This window comes from Sporobolomyces koalae, assembly GCF_050403365.1.
Source record: "Sporobolomyces koalae JCM15063 DNA, S_koalae_JCM15063T_v1_ctg7, whole genome shotgun sequence".
In the NCBI taxonomy this organism is placed as follows: domain Eukaryota; kingdom Fungi; phylum Basidiomycota; class Microbotryomycetes; order Sporidiobolales; family Sporidiobolaceae; genus Sporobolomyces; species Sporobolomyces koalae.
This window is the reverse complement of record NW_027481764.1, coordinates 125,938-145,512: the sequence shown is the minus strand read 5'-3', so window position 1 is coordinate 145,512 and position 19,575 is coordinate 125,938. Positions and strand designations below refer to the sequence as shown.

The window sequence follows — 19,575 nt, the reverse complement described above, 5'->3', positions numbered from 1 at the left end:
TATGCTGTTGTTGGCTTTCTCTCTTCCGCTTTCGACGTAGCAATAGAAACTTCATGTCTTTCTCCATCAATGACGCAGTTCACTCATCGGAATCTCGTCTACGGTAGAACAAAGAGAAAGCGGTGTAAAATTGCGTAGGACGTAAGAGTAAGAATTATTGCTCGGAATCAAGCTTGATCTTTTTCGCCTGGTGGCGGTCCTCATCGTCTCCTTCAGGTTCGCCGTCTCGACCGACGGAGGTGATGTCGAATCCGGCTTCTTGCCCGCGCGCTCGACGCAGTTGGTAATCGAGCGAGTTTGAGATCGACGTCAGGAGATTCTTGGCTTGGAGTCGTGCCACGTGAAGGCCCTGACGCGCGTCGGAGCCTGTATGCACGCCCAAAAAAAAAAAAAAAAAGTCAGCAAAGCAGCGTGGAGCAGGAGGATGATCAGAAAAGATGAGCTGACGGAGTTTCTGGTCAAGCTTCTTGACCCTGAACAAGATCTCGTCGAGCGTCGCTTGCGCTTGCTCCTGGTTGCTACCGTAGTTGAGCTCGGCATCGAGATCGGTGAACGCAATCACCAACAGTGTAGCTTGCTGGAACAGTTTGATATCGTTCGAATCATCGGCGGTATGTTCTGGCGGGTTGAACGCGCTCGAGGGTGGAGGCTTTTCGACGAGATCGAGGAGCAACGGCAACAGCGATTTCTTGAGCGAGTCCTGGCGAACACATGCAGATGTTTCAATGGACATTCACCCGATACCGAGGGTTGGTATAATCTTACCGGGTTCGCGAGGGCGGTTGAGAATGCTTCATCTTCAGCGAGGTATGCCCACGCGATCCATTTGCGCAGGACTTTGTCCGCCGAGCGCTGATGCGGTAGACAGCGGACAGCTTCAATTTGAAGGCGAGGGCTACTTGAGCGATGTAGCAGAGCGAGACGACGGAAGACGGCGGAATGCTATAATTCGAAGCGAACGGCCTCACTTCAGCTCAATCCAGCAGACATCGTGAATCTGGACGCCTTACGATATCATTGCCATTCGTCACGAATGGACAATGCAGCAAAGACTGGAGAGTCCGTACAACCGGAGCTTGGGAGACAGCCGAGGTAGGATCAAGGCAGAGCTTCATACAGACTTCACTGAGGCGATCGACAGCATCGCGCTCTAGAATGCAAGACCTGTGCGAACAACAAGCGCGCTTGAGCGAAAACATAACATCGCAAGTGGGTCGGCCCAACGAACCTCGGAGAAGTGGCAATCTGTACGAGCCGACTCCATCGCGCCACAGCAGTCTGACGAGACTCGACGGTGAAGAAATGAGAAGGACGTTTCGAGACCCGCGGCGGAGTGGCAGTCGGAAGGTCGAGTTCCATGAGATCCTCATCGTCCGAATCGACGTCGAGCTCGGGGGCGACTGGCTCGGAGTCGACTGCACAATTTGTATTCCCTCCCTCTGCCAGCTTGCGAGGATCAGCTCCGAGGGTGATCAGACAGTCGACGAAAACGTCGGCGGTAACTAGCGGAACACCCGCGAGTTGGTGCATCTGGGCGAGTTGTCGTGCGGTTCGGTGGAAAAGGTGTTCGAGTTTATCGATCATTGTCAGCGGTGTCGAAGGATGGCAGCCTGTGTGTACAGTGTCAGCGATTCGGGTCTTTTCCTATTCTACCAAATCAGACTTTGAGCTAACTCAGCGTTACGAGCCATTTTGCAGCAGTCAAGTAGTCTTCAGGAGCAGCTGAGTGCGAAGTTGAGAAAAGCGTGATACTGGAAGAGAAAATCTCTGGCTTCTTCAGTCCATCTGTTTGAAAGAGCGAGCTTGTTTAGTGACTTGGCTTGATTCGGGCACAATTGGTTGGATGAGATACCTTTGATCGCAGATGCGACCCTTCCAAGCCATCCTTGACCTGTCAAGGCCTCGACATCGAAGGCTTCACATCGCTGTGAGTTTGTCCAGATCGTCCTGTTCTGTCGCGACTCGGTCGTCTCTCCTGCGAGCGCCGCTCTCGCTCTCGAACTGGCCTCATCTTGCATGATGACATTGACTGCCCTGGCTTGTTCGAAACAGGCGCGCTTGTTGGGCGAGCCGAGCTCGTCATCCGAGACTCCGCCGGCGATGCCGTAAGCGAGGGTGTTGAGCTGTCCTGCGACTTGCGCGCCCAGGTCTTCGAGATCGTCACCATCGTCCGAAAGGTCAAGTTCGTCCTGTGAGCGATAGCCATGAGCAATGCGTCACCGGTTCGAGGGCCAAGGTAGAGCTCACGTCAGATTTCGCAAGTAGCTGCTTCTTCTCTTCATACCAGTTGCGGCCCTTTCCTCCCTGAGCGTTCAGGCGGTTCATCATCCTCTCAAATTGCCGATCTCCGTCGTTCTTGACTTCGCTGGATAGCTCGTTGTCAGCTTGAACGGCCGAGGTCCGAGCAGAGCCTGTCGCAGCTGTCGTAGGAGAGTAGTGCTCGGTGACACGACGCGCTCTTGTCGATCGGCGAACAAAGTCGTCGTGTTCGTCGTGCTTCTCGAGCTCTGGAGAAGCCGTGGTCGGAGCTGTTGAAGGATGCGGGCCGTTCTGCGGCGTGAAGAGTGCTTCTCCTGCATTGACCCGAGCTCTTGCTCTGGCCAAGGCTGCCATCACATCTTCTTCTTCATCCTCCTCTTCTGAAGACGATGAAGACGATAACGAGGATGACGAAGGTGAGGTCGCCGGATTGGTCAGGTTGCTACGAGTCCTTCGAGCGCGTGAAGGCGAAGAGGACTCTGCGCGTGCTCCAGCCAAGGCAGTCCTTCGCTCTCCCGTACGGGACACGTTCTTGGTGGCTCCTGGCACGGTACCTGATTTGCTGGTCTGCTCTGTTTGCTCTGGCCTGATGGATCCACTTCGCGGGCTTTTCTGTCTCGCTGTCGGAACCTCGACCACGAGCTCGAACGAATGAGGCATCCATGTTCCGCTTCTAACGACACGCGATCTCGGTTTCTTGACGGGAGACGGAGCGAGGTCGCTAAGAGGGCTTCCGCTTGGGTCGCGTTCGAATCGGGGTCCTCCGCCGGGAGTTCGGGTAAGGTCCGGAGTGAACAGTGACCTCTCGACGTTCGTTCTAGTGGGAGAGTTTCCGAGTACGAGAGTTCGACCAGCGCGGGGAGTCGTCTGGCCGTCAACCTGGATTGAACGACTGGCGGCAGAAGGAGAAACAGGCGAAGAGGCAGTTGCGACGGGAGCAGTCTCACGGTCTGCTGTCGAAGATGGCGGGGCTGGAGAGGTCGCAGCAACGATACAGAGGCGCGGTAATGTGTCGGCAGATATGCTAGTACTCGCGGATGCTTCGCCTCGAGCGAGACCTGTTCTGGAAGAGGATTGCTCTGGAGAAGGTGTACCGAGCACAGAGGTCTGCGAGAGAATGCGATCCTTTGGGAGTTCAACGGCTGACACCTCGTCGTCGATTTGGGTTGGCAAGGTCGAGACTGCTACAGCTGCATTCGTTTGAAGGGCAAAACGGGTCTCCTCTGTTGTGGATACTGGTTATCGAATCGGGAATATCAGAGTCAGTGAAATGCTGACAGCACGGGAGAAGCGGTAAGAATACGCACAGATCGGCTCGGCTTGCAAGGGCGAAGAAGCGATTTTTGGCGGTTGCGGAGCCAAGAGAGTGTCGGGACCGCTGTGGATCTGTTTCTCATTGTCGTCTTCATCATTGTCGTCCATCATGTCTGGCATGCTCCCTGGCAGCGAAGTCGGGGTGCGAGCCACCGCGATCGGAGCGAGAGGGCGACGGGAGGGAGTCAGAGTAGGAGACTTGGAGGTGCGAGGTGCTGAGATAGGGTCAAGGTCCATGCTTGCTTGCTTGCGGGGGGTGTCGGCAATGGTCGACTCTGGTTCTGTAGGCTCGTGCGCGTCGGGCAGGACTGCGTCCAAAGATTCCTGTGACAGCTGGGAAGACGCGGAGGGTGTACGTTCGGGTAGTGCAGGTCTCTCTTCTCGCTTGGTAATCTCTTGCTTGGGGATCGGTCGTGTGGATGCAGCAGATTTCGCGGTGTTGCGCGAACGCGCCGTACTCGACTTCGCCGGTCTCGCGTTTGCCGGCGAACTATGCAATCCTGACCGTTGAGAGGACGAAGCTGGGGGTGTCGAGCTCGCGTTCGACTGTGTAGAGGGCGACGAGGTCGCTGGCTCGAGTTTGAACCCGTATGAGAAAAGATTCCGAATCCTGCAGAGACCGAAGAGAGGAGAGACTGCAGGTCAGCGAGGTCCCCTTGCCCAGCTCACAGTTGCTAGAGGGCGCACATCAGGAGTTTCGGAATCGGTGAAGGACAGTGTTTGCAAATGCATGCGCGCCTGCCGGTCGCGGGTCAGTCGCGACGTCGACGCGTGCGCGCCGCTGAGAAATTTCGTCTCGTCGACTTCGCCCTTCGTCTGCAGACTATAATGAAGGCTCTGTCGCATCCGCGCCGCGATTATATCAACGCGCGCATACTGAGCCAGCGAAAAGGATCGCACGTTCTTTAGTTTCCCGTCTCCCCTAGCTAGGAACCCGACAGCTGCGCCGGACCCATGCAGCTGGAGGCAGCTCCGAGACCGAAGTCAGCGCCAAACGCAAATCGCCGTATGGCGGGCGCGCGATGGTCATCACGCATGCTCCGAATTTCCTCCGAGTCTCTCTCTTCATGCTGTTTCTCCATCCGCCTTGCCCCCGCTCGCCCCTAATCTGAATCCTGAGATCTTCCTGGGAGCGTCTCGGAGAACCACCCGCGCAGTGAGCGGCGCCGATACTTTCTCGCACGCTCTTCTTCAACCCTTCGCACTCGCTGTCACAGCCCTCTCGAATGATGTACATCGCTCCATTCGTCCTGGCCCTGTATGCGCTCTTCGGACCCTCACAAGCTGGACCAGCGAATCACAAGCGCACCGGTCAACGTGAGTGCCCGTATGTCAGTCTCCGAGAGGAGGTCCGACCGCACGGACCCATTCCTGATAGATGTCCTCTTGCAACAGTTTCGTGGGAGTCGCCAGGCTTCAGCTTTGATCGACCTGTTGCCGGAGGCACCGAGGTTGGATGGCACGAGAAGGATCCCAGGGACGGTTGTAATTACCTCGGATACGGGTTCACCGGCAACGATCGCAATGGCTGTTCGTACTCAACGCACCTCTATGCCTGAACGACGAAATATCTCACTGACTGGGTTCACGTGCGCGACAGACGACTTCAAGAACCGCGGTTTTGCACATTTGCTCGACGTCGATCTCGACTTTTTCGTCGAATTCGAGTTCAAGCATTTCCAGATCTTCGAGTACTCCAAGTCGAGGACCGTCAACTACACGGCGACCGACATTGACGTAGCCGCTGATCAGAAAGCTCGCTTGGCCGCTGAGGCTCGCGAGGGAGTCGCAACCCCGAATCTGGACGCCGATGCGCAAGCCAAGGACCAGCTCCTCGCCCAGGACGGCAAAGACGTCAACGCGCAACACCAATCGGGGTCGATTCGTGACAAGCTGACTCTCACGGCAAAACGCTACGACGAGCTCAAGTTCAAGCTCAAGACTCATGTTGAGATCGAAGAGATTGTCAACCAGAAGAAGAAGTTGGGGCAAGCGTCACGCATCTTTGGAGTCGAAGGCGCAGGACAGTAGACCCCACGATTAGCGAAAGACTTGGCTTGAATCCGAACATGCGTTGCTTCTTGTACGATCATCTGTGTTGATACCGCGCCCTTCATCTTAGTTTGCATCTTCCCTTGTTCATGAGCCCTAACCACCTCTGTAGCTTCGTGCTGGGAAAGTTTCGCTCGACGCTTCTGATTGTGAGCAGCAGCGACGCGACGCTGTATGAGACAGTCTTACAATGCAGCAGATTTGAGCAGCAATACAACCTGAGAAACCATATGAACCTCGCTTTCTATGACAAGAGAGCCTCCTTGACTCGACCCAACATGTAGCCCTGAGTCCCCTTGGACTGCTTGATTGCCGCCTTCTCCAATTTCTCGCTCTCTCTCCATTCGCGACCTCCACCTGGACCCCACACGGCACCCGAGACGAGGTCGACTTCGGCGAGCGGCACGAAATGAGGAGTCTTGGAAGTGAGCTTCTGGTGAATCGAGAAGCCGACGTAGAGAACCAAGAAATAAGCTAGGCCAATCCAGACTGCGACTTCGGCCTTGGCGAGTTCGGACGGGGTATCGCCGTAGGTGGTAGGCGCCCTGCAATTCGAAAATTGAAAACTTGTTCAGCATTTCGAGCTCAGCGACGTGTAAGGCTCGAAAGAGATTACGCACCATCCGTTCGCAGCGAGCATGAGGATACCGAGGAGAATGACCCAGATGGCGAGGAACGGCGATAGCGGCGCCTTGAACGGCAGATCGTCAAGACTCCTGCCTTGCTTCTTGAATGCGAGCCGGAACCGAATGTTGATGATCGCAATGCTCAACCACGTCACGAGCGCTAGGATGCCGGTAACTGAGATGAGCCAGGTGAAGGCCTTGCCGGAACCCCAGACGGCGGTCAGGAAGGAGAAGAACGAGATCGCAAGCGTGACACTAATTGTAGCAGAGCGATGGCAGTCAGCCCAGAGTCTCGTTGCGTGTAACAGCGGGCTCGTCACGTACAGGAGAGCGGGTACTGGTACACCCCTCTTGGTGACCCACGAGAATACTTTCGGAGCATCGCCCTGTCGAGCGAGCGAGAGCAACATCCTCGAAGACGCGTAGAAGCAAGAGTTGGTTGCAGACAAGACAGCCTAATTTTGACGGGATCAGTCAAGATCAACAACCTCAAATAGAGGAATACGTACTGTCAGCAGAACTGCGTTGACGACGTGAACGGCAGCGCCGAATCCAGCCAATTTAAAGACGGTCGTAATCGGAGAAGCCGATACATCGGATTCGTTGTATGCCGTGAAAAGTGTCGGATCTTGATGGTTGATACAGAGACCGATCACGAGGCAAGTAAGAACGTAAAAGAGGACGACTGTTCGGGTAGCGGGATCAGTCACAGTTTCGATAGGCAACAATCCGAGCTGAGCCTTGGAGGAGGATAAGAGGACTGACTTCGAGCAAAGGTGCCGCGAATGGCACGAGGGATCGCCTTGTGAGGGCTCGCCGTTTCTCCGGCTGCCAGCGTGACAAGCTCAACTCCACCAAACTGTTCCGAGATCACGCATGAGAAATTAGGCTGGGGGGATCTGACACAGACGCTGAACTTACCGAGTAGAATGCGTAGGTGAAAGACTGTGCCGTGCCTGCGAATCCGCCGTTGAAAGTGCCGTCGTTGAAGTTGGACAAGCCCGGGCCCGGGTGATTGCGAATTCCTCCCCAATCGTAGATGAGACCGACAATGATGAACATGACAATCAAGATCACCTTGATGAAGGCCAAGTAAAACTCTGCCTCGCCCCATGCTCTCGTTCCGCTACATCGTTGTTCCAGGATCCGAGTCAGTCAGATGACGATGGCAGAGTATTGACAATGAACATGACGCACAGGAACTGGAACGCGAACACGGGGACAATGATGACGAGAGACCACTGCCACGTGTTGAGGGCATCGGTCCAGTCTACGAGAGAGCGAAAGTTAGAAGAGGCGAAACATGGAATGGCAAGCCAAACTTACAACTCAGAATCGTCGACGCTGCGATCAGCTCTGAAGGAATCGAGAATGACCATTGCAGCCAATAGCTATCATAATCGCCAGTCAGCGTCGCAAAACCGCGTCAGCTGGAGCAGACAGGGCAGACTCACGACCATCCGAGGGTGAATCCGAGCGCAGGCGAAACATAGCGAGATCCAAAGGTCGCGAACGAGCCACTGACGGGAGTGAACGCACTCATCTCGCCGAGGGTGAGGACAACCCCAAGGCAGAATAAGCCTACGCAGTGAGGGCGACAATCAGCTCGCCTGCCGCTTCAAACCCATCTGGCGCTCATCCTGCGCCTTCGCCCGTTTTCCTGCAGACGACACTCACCGACAAGAATGTACGAGACGAGCGCTCCGCCAGCACCCGCCGTCGCGACGGAAGAACCGAGACTGAAGAAGATACCCTGCAGATAGACGAGCGTCAGCCTGTCACTTCTCCCTGTTGGCAGCGAGATAGCATACAGTGCCGATTGTGCCTCCAATCGAAAGGAGGGTAAGATGCCGCGACTTGAGAGTCCTCGGCGGTGCTGTCGAAGAGGATCCAAAAATCTTGTGGACCTTGCCTTCCTGCTCTGGCTGGACTTCCGGGGCGAGGTCGATACTCTTCTTGTCTTCATCGAGCGATGGCGTCAGGGCGAGTGGAGCCGCCATTCTGAGGAGTGTTCGAACTGAAAGGAAGAAAGTGCACAGGAAAGCGGAAAAATAGAAATCTCCGTGGCGCCATCGCTATCGAAACCACGCGACTGGCGAGTGATCGGGAACATGCCCGGGGCCCGGCGAAAAGTCTCGTCCGACCTTCTCATCGCAGGCGCCACCTTATGGTTTCTGTTGCATTTGCTTAAGCATGAAGCCTGATCTCTGCAATACCTGATCTCGATCCTGCTCATAGGGTGGGAAAACCTGCAGACTGCCAAAACAAAGTCTGTACTTGTTTCGTCAACATTGACGTTCGCGGCGCCGATTTGGGGTGAGATCTGAGACCGGAATCTTTCGCAAGCGATAGTCGTTGCGGTAGTCCAGCGAGTACAACGTCCAGAATCCAGCGAATGCATCGAAGACCATGCAGAGCGAAACGTACTGGGGGCTGACCGTGGCTTTGATGACTTGCCCACTTCTCTAGGTAGTCCCAGGCGAAGAACAGTTTCAATCGAGGCCCTAGCTACCTGGCTCCTGTAGATAACTCAAGCAGACGCGAAGGTCCCTGTGGGTTAGATGCTTCTCCGCGAGCAGCAACTTTCTCAAATAAAAAGCTCAATATTTCCATAATCTCCGGCTCTGCCAGTCGACCTCTTCGCAGGACGAAGAGGCATAGTCCAGTGTAGCAGAAAGTAAGAGAGTACTGAGCTAGCCGGAAAGCTGCCGTTCCAGCACAGACTCGAGAAGGAGTCGGTGCACAAAAGAATAGAAGCGAGAGAACTCGATTATTCGAAACGGACTACCGCCTCCTGGGCGTTTCCGCACTGAACTCGAATCGTGGACTGGAGAGTGACATGCAACGCTGTCAGTACTGCGCTTTAGCTCGTTACGCGTAACATGCGGTGAAATGCTCAATCGCCAGCGCACGACTCTTCGAGCGTTCGCGATGACTGCAAGTCAGCCAAATTGGCTCTCATAATGCAGAGTCGCTTCGAGTTTACTACAAGCAGCTTATACGCGCAGCACCAAACCTACAGTCGATGCGCGCAGCAGAATCGTGCGAGAACTGCAATTCGAGCGCGGATCCTTCGTAGGAAGGCTTTTGCAGGCCTGTTGTGCTTCGAGGCTATCGTAGAGTTACGAGTGTGTGAATAGGAAATAACGGGCACCGGAGCCGGAGCGCAACCGCAGAGTCGCGCCCGCCGGCGCTGCAGCTGCTCCACCTCATCCAACTTTAACGCATCCACCCGTGCCTACGACGCAAGTCGTATGGCTGACCGGACCGAAGGGGGTTCGCCGCGCGCTGAACCGAAGCCGACCGCAGCACAGATCGACGAGCAGCAGCCCGACAACAGGGCGAATGCGGTCGACGATGATGATGATGATGATCAACCATCAAGCAGAGGAACCGAGCTGCCTCGACCCAGCGGGAGCATGGATGCTGCACAGGAGCACGGGGACACAGTACAGCACGATCAAGCCGTCAGTCGCGAGGATCCGGTGCCTACTCTTGCCCCACTAGCGGATACCTCGCAAGCCGCTCCGCTCCCGCTGCCCGATCTGGATCAGCTACCAGTGCTTCAGCTCAAACCGAGACGACCGAGGCCTCCGAAAAAGGGAATCCTCAAGCCTCCATCTACCGCACAAGCGCACGCTGCTCGATTCTCCTTCAGGCGCGATATCCTTCAACCTTTGCAATCTTCGAGACTGGCTGGGGGTGTCGTCCCAGTGGGCTCGGGGCTTCCGAGCTCTGTCGCAGTGGGCGAAGCGATGGGGAATGCTGCGGCGACAGCCGGCGGATGGATGGGAAGCGCCCTGAAGCGACTGGGTCAGGCAGCGGGAGTTGCTGCAGAAGGATCGTCGACACAGCCCCATCCGCACGCAGGTTCTACAATAGCTAAATCGACAATCGGCGATGCAAACGGAACTCCCAGCATTGTTTTGCAGAATCCCGATGATGGAGAGCCGTCTCAGCCAAAACCACCTCACCTCGCGGCGTCTTCGGCACCAGACCCTGCATCGAGTGCAACTCTGCCTTCGGCCCAACCTCTGCAGCCCTCTCTCTCGGTTCAATCGCTCAAACAGGTTCGATTTCGAATGCAGTCGCTCGCGGTTGTCTATCCGATCAACGGCGCTTCCTCCTCTTCATTCTCATCGTCAAGCCCGACTCCCCAACACACGACCTTCTTCAACGATCTCAAGGTCGGCTTCCATCCGGGGCCACCTCTCGCTCCCGCCGAAGAGGCCGAGACTCGAAAGAGGGTGGATCGAGAATGGAGAAGTCGCATCAAGATGCGAACAAGATCTACAGGCGAGAAGGGTGCGGAAGGAAGCGAGAAGGGCAAGAGCAGGAGTAAAGGCTCTGACGAATCCAGAGCGTGGACCGGCGCCGAGCTGGAGCGGCTCTATCGGGAGTGCTGTAGGACACGGGAAGAACCAGGGATCGAGCGAGTTAAGCGGATCTTGCGGGCGAGTCTGTTTTCCCTGTGCGCGTGAGCATCCGTACTGGACTGACGGTTCATAGCGAGAACATTCACAGGAGAACCCACTGCAGCCTCCAAACACGCTCGATCTCTCACGTGAACTGCTCAGCCATGGAGCCGTCGAAGCATTATCCGATTTGCTGTCAGTAGATTTCGGGTTGAAGAAGCTTGTCCTTGACAACTGCGGTCTCGATGACGAGGTGAGCCGCGCTTCGATCCTGTATGCGCTACCGCACTAATGGACTCGAACCTGCTTTGACAGAGCGTCAAACCTCTCGTGCACGCCTTACTTGTGTCTGGTTCGATCCCGACGATCTCGCTCGCTGGCAACAAACGAATTCGACAGAAGGGCTGGAAACTGATAGCGGTCTTCATTCGCAAGGTATGGCTTTGGCCACGGATCTTCTACAAAGGATGAAGCTGACGTTGATCCGATAGGCCAAATTCCTGCGTTACCTGGACGTGAGCGACAACAACATAGACAAAAAGGCTGCCGAATGGCTCGTACAAGGTCTTGTACCATCTACTGTTACCGGATCTCCACCTGCTCTCGTCGACTTCGGATCGGCACCGACAGTCGACGGCAGACCAGAACTCTCGGGCGCATCGACATTAGGCGATGAAAGTGAAGACGAAGAGGATCAACGATCGCTTGAGCCGCTCTTCGAGGTCGCACCGCTATTGAAGGAGGAGAAAGACTCGCAAGCAGGGTCTATCTTGTCGCTGAGGCTCGAAAATTGCGGATTACGAGGGCAAGGGCTGGAAGTTCTCGGTAAGCTGGCTTCTTACATCATACCCTCGACAGGTCCACTGAGACTATGACGCAACAGCACAAGGGGTGCGCATGTCGTCCCTCAAACACATCTCGCTGCGCCGGAATCGAATCAATACGACTTCGGCGGTCTTTCTCGCGCTCATGATTCGAGACTTCCCGCTCGCAACCGAAATGGAAACGACGAATTCTGCCGACTCTGCTCCTTCGACCTCACCCGCTCGGCCATCTCATCTGCATAGTCGACCCTTCGAAAGTAGCAATAGTTTATCGATTCGTCAAGGTTTCAGTCGCTCGCAGGTTCTGCCATCGGCTCCTGCTGACGACGCGCTCGGATCCTCCGACGAAGATGGACGGCTCGATAGGCCGACAAACTTGGAAGCTCGGGCGGAGCGGGAAGCATGGAAAGCAGATGAGCTCAGGGTCAGGCTCAAGAGGCAGATCGCAGAACTCCCGAGGATCGGCAGTCTTCTCACGCTTGATGTCAAGGCAAATGACTTAAGGGTAAGCTACCCTGGATCATCCGAGCTCACCAGTCAGGCACTAACGCTCACCATTACAACGTCAGGGCGGAGTGACTTACATCTCGCAGGTGCTGAAGCGCAACCGAACGCTCAAGGTACTCAACCTCAGCGAGAACAAGATCGACATGCTCGGGCTCGTCTCCATCGCCGAAGCTCTGGTATGCCACCCCTTCTCTCGAAAGTCAACGACAGTTTGACCTGACTGCGGCATGCCCCATGTAGCGATACAACACGACGCTCGAAACGCTCGATCTGAGCTTGAACCCTTGCTGCGGCCCATCCATCGAAGGTGTCATGTCGCTGCGATCATCGATGATGGTCACTCCGTCACTCAAACGTCTTTTTCTCAATTCGACGGACCTCTCTTCAGAAGGCGCGATCGCGTTTGCCGAGTTTCTGCCCGAAGCCCGATCGCTGTGGCACCTCGATCTCACTTCGAACAACATTGACATTTCGGGAGTGCTTGCACTGGCGGTCAGTGTCAAACTCAACACGACAATTCGCTGTCTCGATATCAACATCCCTCCGAACGATCCTGATTTCAGCCGCCTCTCGCAAGACATCCTCGAGACATGTGTCAGGAACACCGAGTACGCACAAGCCGAGGCAGACGGGAAAGGGAAGAAAGTAACGATCGCGCAACCGATCAAGAAGAGTACCTTGGCGGTCAACCTAGAAGAGCGAAAGAAGGCAGAAGAACTCGAGCTGCAGAAAAAGAACGAGATCAAGGAGCGAGGACGTACCATGTTCGCCGCCGCGGAGGAAACGAGGGATGTTGTAAGAGAGATGCTCGAAGTCGACCGCAAGGCGGCGCAACAAGGTGTGATCGTCGCTGCCAGCGAAGTCGTACGAGACTCTCTCGTGCAACTTCAGTTGGCGGAAGCACAGTTGGCTGAAGCTTTCAACGCAACTCGACAAGGCGAACAGAGAGGTTCGCGCTTCTTCATTCTCGGCATCGCGTCGGGCGACCTGTTGCTGATATCATTCGCTACTCATGCGCAGAGCGAGCGGAGAAGCTACTGATTGAACTCGCATCTTTGCTCGACCTGGCCAAGTCACTCTATGACCGCGCACCTGCGTCCCAATCCCAGCGTCAGCTTTCAGCCCTCGACATTCCCCAATCGCCAGCTCACCCAAGCGAACAGCCCTCATCTCCTTCGTTCTCTCTCACGAGTACAGAATCTGAGGAATCCGTCGGACCTGTACCAGAAGCGGAAGAATCGCGAAATCAAGACGATCCTGTCGCCACGATTCGACCGAATCTTTCGAATAACTCGATCGATTTGCCCGAACCAAGCTCTCCCGACTCACTCCGTTCTCCCATCGAATCTTCGGCGAGGTCCATGACGCTTGAAGAAGGCGAGATCTTCCGCAAGGGGCTTGCACTAGGAGCTTCCGAGGTTCCCGACGATGACGAGGACGAAGTTCGAGCGGGAGCGAATGGCAAGCAAGGTAACGGGTCAGCGATTGGACTCGGAATGGGCGATGTCAGTGGCGAGGAGCTCAAGAACGAGGTCAGGACAGACTTCTCCTTACCTGTCATCGAGCAAATGCAAGCTTTGCTGATACTCGGATGCGATTGCACTTTATTTTCTTCATTACAGCTGCTCGAAGCCCAAGTCCCTCGCAGTCCTCGTACAAGTTTCTCGAGTGCTTCTACTCCTCCGGCACCACAGTCTCCGCCCGACCATCCCTTGACGTCAACCTCGAGTTCCGCTCTAGTTGATGAATCGACATAAAAGTCGCGCTCTCGTTTTCATTTCCCATCTCGATCTCTATGTTTTATTCGTCTCTTTGACTATGTTTGTATCCGCTGTAGGACGTCTTCTTCTCTTTGTTTTCCGTGCGATGTCGCTAGTAGAGTAGTGTTATATACCCTTGTTTTCTCTCGAGAGGAAAATGCGTATAGTCTCTTGCCGTGAACCCCCCTCTTTCCTCCTCGAAACGCATTCTACAACAGTTTTTGGTATTGTGATTTCCCCAAAGAGAGAGAGAGAGAGTCTACAACAGGTTTCCTTTTCACTTGTTCGCTTGTGCTTCTCTCGCGATTCGTTTCAGTTCGGACCCGATGCGTTCCACTTTGAGTTGTTCAGTCGAGATTCTCGATCCGTACGATCTTATTGCTAGGTTCGTCGTGTACTGACATCGTTGTACGAGGTTCTTGACGACAACCTGCGAGAGCAACGCATCAAGAAAGAAAAAAAGTCAGACTTGCCATGACTTTGGGAAAGATATATCAAGAAAAGTGATCATTTACCCCTAGATCTTCTGAAACTCCGTCATTGAGTCTGTCGAAATCTTTCCAGAATTTCGATTTCGCCTTGTTCCATTTCCCTTGCAAACTCCATACGGCGAACGTCGTACCGAGAACTCCAAGTCCAACACAATTGGCAAGTTCGACCGCCTGACCAAAGAAGAGTCCAATGGCGGAACTGATCGAAGTGAGTGATACGATCGAAGATGAGAACAGGGCGGATTGAGCACGACGATGAAGGGTCGAGATGGGAGAAGAACGAGATGAGGTCAATTGAGCACGACGTGTTTGGATTGGGGTGGATAGTGCTGTTGAAGGGATTTGGGTAGGAGATTCAGGATGAGGTGCGAGTGCTTGCTCGATCGAGTTGTGCACGAGTTCCGATTGAAGCGGTGGTTTCGAGAATGGGGAAGCATCGAGCAGGGTGGTGAGGGATTGTTGGAGGGCAGAAGCGTGAGAGACGAACAATCCAGTCGAGTACAACAAGTGTTTCTCAAACTCGATCAAGTACGTCTGAGTCGCAACGAGCGACAGCTCGGAAGAAATGTCGTCCGATTTGAACGGCAGTTTGTAGAATTGTAACCGCTCGTCAAAGACGCGCTGGAGTGCTTGACGCGACTCGAGGAGTTCCTGTTGAGGCAAAGGAAACATGCCCGTGTCGGAATCGATGCCCAACGAAGTGAGGAGTCGTTGCGAAGACTCAGTCGCTTGTTGGTTCAGGGCGAGGAGCGAGGAGTGAGCTGAAGCGAGAGAATCTTGGTTCGTAGCGGTCGAGAACGCTGCTCGAGACAAGGCACATTCGAGTACGTGTGCCGCAGTTTGTTCACGCAGCCGAGACGACGGACCCGAGGCGACGATTTCGGACAGGATCGACTTGAGTTTCGGGATCTGGGACGCGAGGTAGCCTGTTTGGAACTGTTCGAACGAAGGGTTCGCGGTCCCGTCGAGGGCGGCAAGAGCTGCGAGCGCTTGCTCGGTCGAGAGGGCCATCACGACTGGAGAAGGGGACGTAGGAGAGGAAGATGGAGGGAAGAGCGTGTCGAGCTGATGCTGGAGGGTGTCGAGGATCGAGGTCGTTGCGGCTGGAGACGCGTCGTGAGTGTTGACGCACACGATCAGGTTCGGCTTCGAGTGGAGGTTCAAAAGGACAGTCTGCGCTGCGGGAGATGACAGGAGTGATGTCGAGGACAAGAGGACGATGACAGCGTCGGACAAGTGCAGGGTCGAGAAGGATGATTCGAGCGGAGGCACATCTGGAGTGGGATGGTCCGAGCGACGGTCAGAACCGATCCGGGTCAAGAGGATGGAAAGGAAGTGGTGTGTACCTCGATGCACGATCTCGGTCAAGACGATCTGGTTGTCGCGGAGCCATTTCGCCGGGAGGGCTAGACGGTCGAGCGTGCTCTCGACTCGATCCGCGTACCTAACATGACTGACTCGTCAGGACAGGGTGCAATACGAGTTGTCAAGGAGACTGACTGGATCTCGATTGCTTGCGGTGGATGCGGTCCGAGCCTGCGAGCTTCGAGGGCGACGGTGACATCTTGGGCATCGTTCGTGTTGGTGAGCGGGTCGTCGAGGATAGCAGTCGTGACGCCCTCGACGCTCGCATCGTGTTCTCCAATGACTGGGTCCAGGCAGAAGGTCAGCGCTATAGCCTCGGAGCAGTGGAAGGGATCGGGAGGGACCAACTCGAGATGTGAGCCGGACGGTGCTGCTGGTCAAGGTGTGCGATTGCTGCGCGGATACGGTCGAGCCAGGCGGGCTGCACGAGTGTAGTGTCTCGCACGACGTTATCGAGGTCTTGCAGCAGGTCGCGAATGCTTCGACGCGAGCCCAGAGCGGCATCCGCAGGTGGTGGGGTCGACACTGCCGCGGTGGCGACTCGGCGCACCCTCGAGCGTGCTGCCGTGACTCCCCTTGCGAGCATGTATAATATATCGAGCGAGGTGAGGCGAGCAGGTTGGATCAATTCGCTTCATCTTCTCTGCTTCGTTCAACTGCGTCGTCATGGCCCCGGCACCGCTCACTCCCGAGCTTGAAGCGCTCGTGGCCTACTTTGAACAGTGTGGACTCTCGAGCACGCGCTCGACCGAGGCTGCACGCTCAAAGTATGCGCCCGCGGCGAAACATCTGTTCCAACTATCCAACCTCGACACTGCCCCTCTAGACGACAAGAATGGCGCACTCGTCGTCCAAGTCGCCAAAGACGGCGCCCAGCTCAACGACGAACAGAAATTGTTCATCGTGTCCAAGATCCAACGCGCTCACCTCGCCAAGAGCGACCAGGTCTCGGGTTAGCTCCGTCTCTCTTCAGCTCTGTCGAACACCCGAGCTAACCTTTATGCCCCTATTACAGCTGCAATCAAGTACCTCTCGTCCACCCCTGGACCTGTCGATGAGCCCGCATTCGACCAGGCATGCGGAGTCGGCAAGTCCCTCCTTCGCTCTCTCCAGCTGTCGAATTCACACCTGACCTGACCATCATGACAGGCTTCACCATCACGGCTTCCGAGCTCCTGACCCGGGTCGAAACCTACATTTCCAACAACCTCGCCTCGATCGCGACCGCTTCCTGGTCTGGCATTGGCAAGACCCTCGGCCAGATGAAGTCCGACGATGGCCTGCGCTGGGTCTTCCCCCTCGAGCTCAAAGAGACCGTCGAACGTGTCTACACCGACAAGTTTGGATCCAAGGAGGAGCACCAGAAGAAGGAAAAGGAGAAGCAGCAAGCTGCGAAAAAGGTGTGAACCCCTTTTTATTCCCCCCCTCACGGCTCGCTTCCTCGTATTGACCACTCGTACAGGAAGCGAAAGCGAAAGCTCCGACCGCTTCGACCTCTGCCGTGCCCGCCGCTGCCGCTTCCCCCGACGACATGTTTGCGACTGGATGGCTCTCGCGCCTGCACAAACCGGGAGGGAACGAACAAAAGATCCCTGAGCGGATGCAGGAACATCTCGCCGCGACCCAGGGCAAAGTCTTTACCCGTTTCCCTCCTGAACCGAACGGTTACCTTCACGTGCGTTTTCTCTCTCTCTTTCAACCCCGCGTGTTGCAACATCTTGAAGTCAATCCTCGCGAAACCTTACCCTGTACCCCCTCAGATTGGTCACTCCAAGGCGATCGCCGTCAACTTTGGGTACGCAAAGTACCACCAAGGTCATTGCTACCTGCGGTACGACGACACGAACCCGGAAGCCGAGGAACAAATCTACTTTGACAAGATCCTCGAGAACGTCCGATGGCTCGGTTACGAACCGTACCAGATCACTCACTCGAGTGATCACTTTGCTGAACTGTACGAGTTGGCTCGGCTCTTGATCAAGAAGGGACTTGCCTACACCTCGAACGACACGGGTGAGTCCCCCATTGTCTCCCTCACCGAAGGTGTACGATGCTGATTCGCGATTGATGGCTTGCAGGCGAAGAAATTAACCTTCAACGCGGAGGTCCGAATCACGGTCCCCGGTACGAATCGAAAGATCGCAACAAGCCGATCGAGCAGTCCTTGGCCGAGTTTGAAGCGATGAAATTGGGCCAGTACCAACCTGGAGAGATGACCCTGCGCATGAAGCAAGACATCATCAACTCGTCCAACCCGACCATGTGGGACATTATCGCGTACCGAGTGTTGGGCAAAGAACATCACCGCACTGGAAACGATTGGTGCATTTACCCGACGTACGACTTTACCCATTGCCTGTGCGATTCGTTCGAGAACATCTCGTGAGTGGGGATGGTCTACTTGGGATCCGAGGCGTGAACGCGCAGCAATCTCACGACATGCTTTTTTTTTTGTCCAGCCACTCGCTGTGCACGACCGAATTCATTGGTGCACGCACTGCATACGAATGGCTGTGCGATGCTCTCGAAGTGTACAAACCTCGTCAATCCGAGTACGGCAGGTTGACGCTCGAAGGCGCCATCACGAGTAAGCGCAAGTTGCTCAAGTTGGTCAAGGAAGGGCACGTCGATGGATGGGACGATCCTCGGTCAGTGGCTTACTCCTGTTCTCAACCCCGAGAAAATCACCAAATTTAACCTTCGCCTCGACAGTTTGTACACTCTTGTCGCTCTCAAACGACGAGGTGTTCCTCCCGCCGCCATCATCTCTTTCGTTTCGAACCTCGGAGTCTCGACTTCCCCTTCCCTCGTTCAACTGTCTCGGTTCGAACAAACCGTTCGTCAACACCTCGAGATGACGACTCCTCGACTCATGATGATTGTCAACCCCGTTCGAATCACGCTCGAGAACGTCCCCGAAGATTTCTACCTCGAGATTGAGAAACCTTTGCACCCGAAAGATCCTTCGATGGGTTCGAACAAGGTTCCATTCACGAAGGAACTCTTTATCGATCAAGACGATTTCCGGACCGAAGCCGACAAGAACTTTTTCCGATTGTGTCCAGGAGCGACGGTCGGATTACTCAACACTCCTAAACCGATCACGTACGTTTCCCACTCGACCAACTCGGAAACGGGTCAAGTCGAACATATCGTGTGTCGGTACGAACATGATGCCGCACCCAACTTTAAACCGAAAGGATGGATTCAATGGATCGCGAAACACACTCCTTCCAACAGTCCCGTCCCGATTTCGGAAACTCGATTGTTCAACCGGTTGTTCAAATCGGACAATCCGGCCACTCTTGGAGACAAGTACCTCGAAGATCTCGATCCAAACAGCAAAGAGATTGTCAAGGGTGCGATCGTCGAAAGTGGAATTTGGAACGTGATTGAAACGAGTCTCGAACGTGCCCAACAAGTCGTCGAATTGAGGAAGAAGGAATCGGAAAAGAATGGTACGGAAGCTCCTCCGAGTGTCGATGGGTTGGAAGTCGTCAGGTTCCAAGCGAGTCGAGTCGCGTACTTTTGTCTCGATCTCGATTCGAACGTGAACCCGAAGGAACGCAAGGGAGATTTGGTCCTCAACTTGATCACTGGATTGAAGGAGGACAAGACCAAGGCGGGAACGGTCGACAAGGCAAAGAAATAGAGGGGTTGCGTATTTCCTCCCATCTTGCTGCAAACAAGGATAGACTCTCCGGATGCTCGGCTTGATCCTGCTTCTCGCGACTTTAAAGGCGGAGGTCTTTATTAGGATTACAGCGAGGAGACTCTAGAAGGAGGGCAAAATCATTCCGAGAGGTGCTAGAATCGAGAGGATGAATCACGGTGCTCTTCCAGGCGAGGAGAGAGGCAGGGATGAGTAGAACGCTTGGGCGCCGAACGGCCTCCCATGTACCGCTCGAAGATCGAGACAAGACCGAGGTGTCCCTCAAGGAAGGGAAGCTGCCTACGAGAGG

General features: G+C 55.1%; 6 protein-coding genes across 6 annotated transcripts; 3 read left to right on the top strand and 3 right to left on the bottom strand.

Moving 5' to 3' along the window:
• Nucleotides 1-154: 154 nt before the first annotated feature.
• Nucleotides 155-3,810, bottom strand: JCM15063_004074 (uncharacterized protein; the record flags this gene model as incomplete). The annotated part of the gene is made up of 9 exons (XM_076677118.1): nt 155-366; nt 448-700; nt 766-942; nt 1,011-1,164; nt 1,229-1,610; nt 1,675-1,785; nt 1,853-2,189; nt 2,248-3,494; nt 3,567-3,810. 9 exons carry the CDS (start codon nt 3,808-3,810, stop codon nt 155-157), a joined length of 3,117 nt encoding a protein of 1,038 aa, XP_076535637.1.
• Nucleotides 3,811-4,799: 989 nt separating this feature from the next.
• JCM15063_004073 (uncharacterized protein) lies at nt 4,800-5,604 on the top strand (the record flags this gene model as incomplete). The annotated part of the gene is made up of 3 exons (XM_076677117.1): nt 4,800-4,890; nt 4,969-5,103; nt 5,174-5,604. 3 exons carry the CDS (start codon nt 4,800-4,802, stop codon nt 5,602-5,604), a joined length of 657 nt encoding a protein of 218 aa, XP_076535636.1.
• Nucleotides 5,605-5,869: 265 nt separating this feature from the next.
• On the bottom strand, nt 5,870-8,251 carry JCM15063_004072 (amino acid permease; the record flags this gene model as incomplete). Its single annotated transcript, XM_076677116.1, has 11 exons — nt 5,870-6,170; nt 6,246-6,506; nt 6,576-6,706; nt 6,761-6,936; nt 7,017-7,110; nt 7,173-7,377; nt 7,449-7,521; nt 7,578-7,642; nt 7,706-7,832; nt 7,929-8,004; nt 8,063-8,251. 11 exons carry the CDS (start codon nt 8,249-8,251, stop codon nt 5,870-5,872), a joined length of 1,698 nt encoding a protein of 565 aa, XP_076535635.1.
• Nucleotides 8,252-9,505: 1,254 nt separating this feature from the next.
• On the top strand, nt 9,506-13,754 carry JCM15063_004071 (uncharacterized protein; the record flags this gene model as incomplete). The annotated part of the gene is made up of 9 exons (XM_076677115.1): nt 9,506-10,705; nt 10,776-10,919; nt 10,982-11,101; nt 11,158-11,491; nt 11,550-11,995; nt 12,060-12,173; nt 12,238-12,946; nt 13,018-13,529; nt 13,620-13,754. The coding sequence occupies 9 exons, from the start codon at nt 9,506-9,508 to the stop codon at nt 13,752-13,754; spliced, it is 3,714 nt and encodes a 1,237-aa protein (XP_076535634.1).
• Nucleotides 13,755-14,034: 280 nt separating this feature from the next.
• Nucleotides 14,035-16,199, bottom strand: JCM15063_004070 (uncharacterized protein; the record flags this gene model as incomplete). Its single annotated transcript, XM_076677114.1, has 5 exons — nt 14,035-14,187; nt 14,273-15,522; nt 15,595-15,692; nt 15,749-15,896; nt 15,962-16,199. 5 exons carry the CDS (start codon nt 16,197-16,199, stop codon nt 14,035-14,037), a joined length of 1,887 nt encoding a protein of 628 aa, XP_076535633.1.
• Nucleotides 16,200-16,279: 80 nt separating this feature from the next.
• GLN4 (glutamine--tRNA ligase) lies at nt 16,280-19,265 on the top strand (the record flags this gene model as incomplete). Its single annotated transcript, XM_076677113.1, has 8 exons — nt 16,280-16,565; nt 16,629-16,700; nt 16,763-17,013; nt 17,076-17,288; nt 17,374-17,626; nt 17,692-17,995; nt 18,073-18,261; nt 18,326-19,265. The coding sequence occupies 8 exons, from the start codon at nt 16,280-16,282 to the stop codon at nt 19,263-19,265; spliced, it is 2,508 nt and encodes an 835-aa protein (XP_076535632.1).
• Nucleotides 19,266-19,575: the final 310 nt, after the last annotated feature.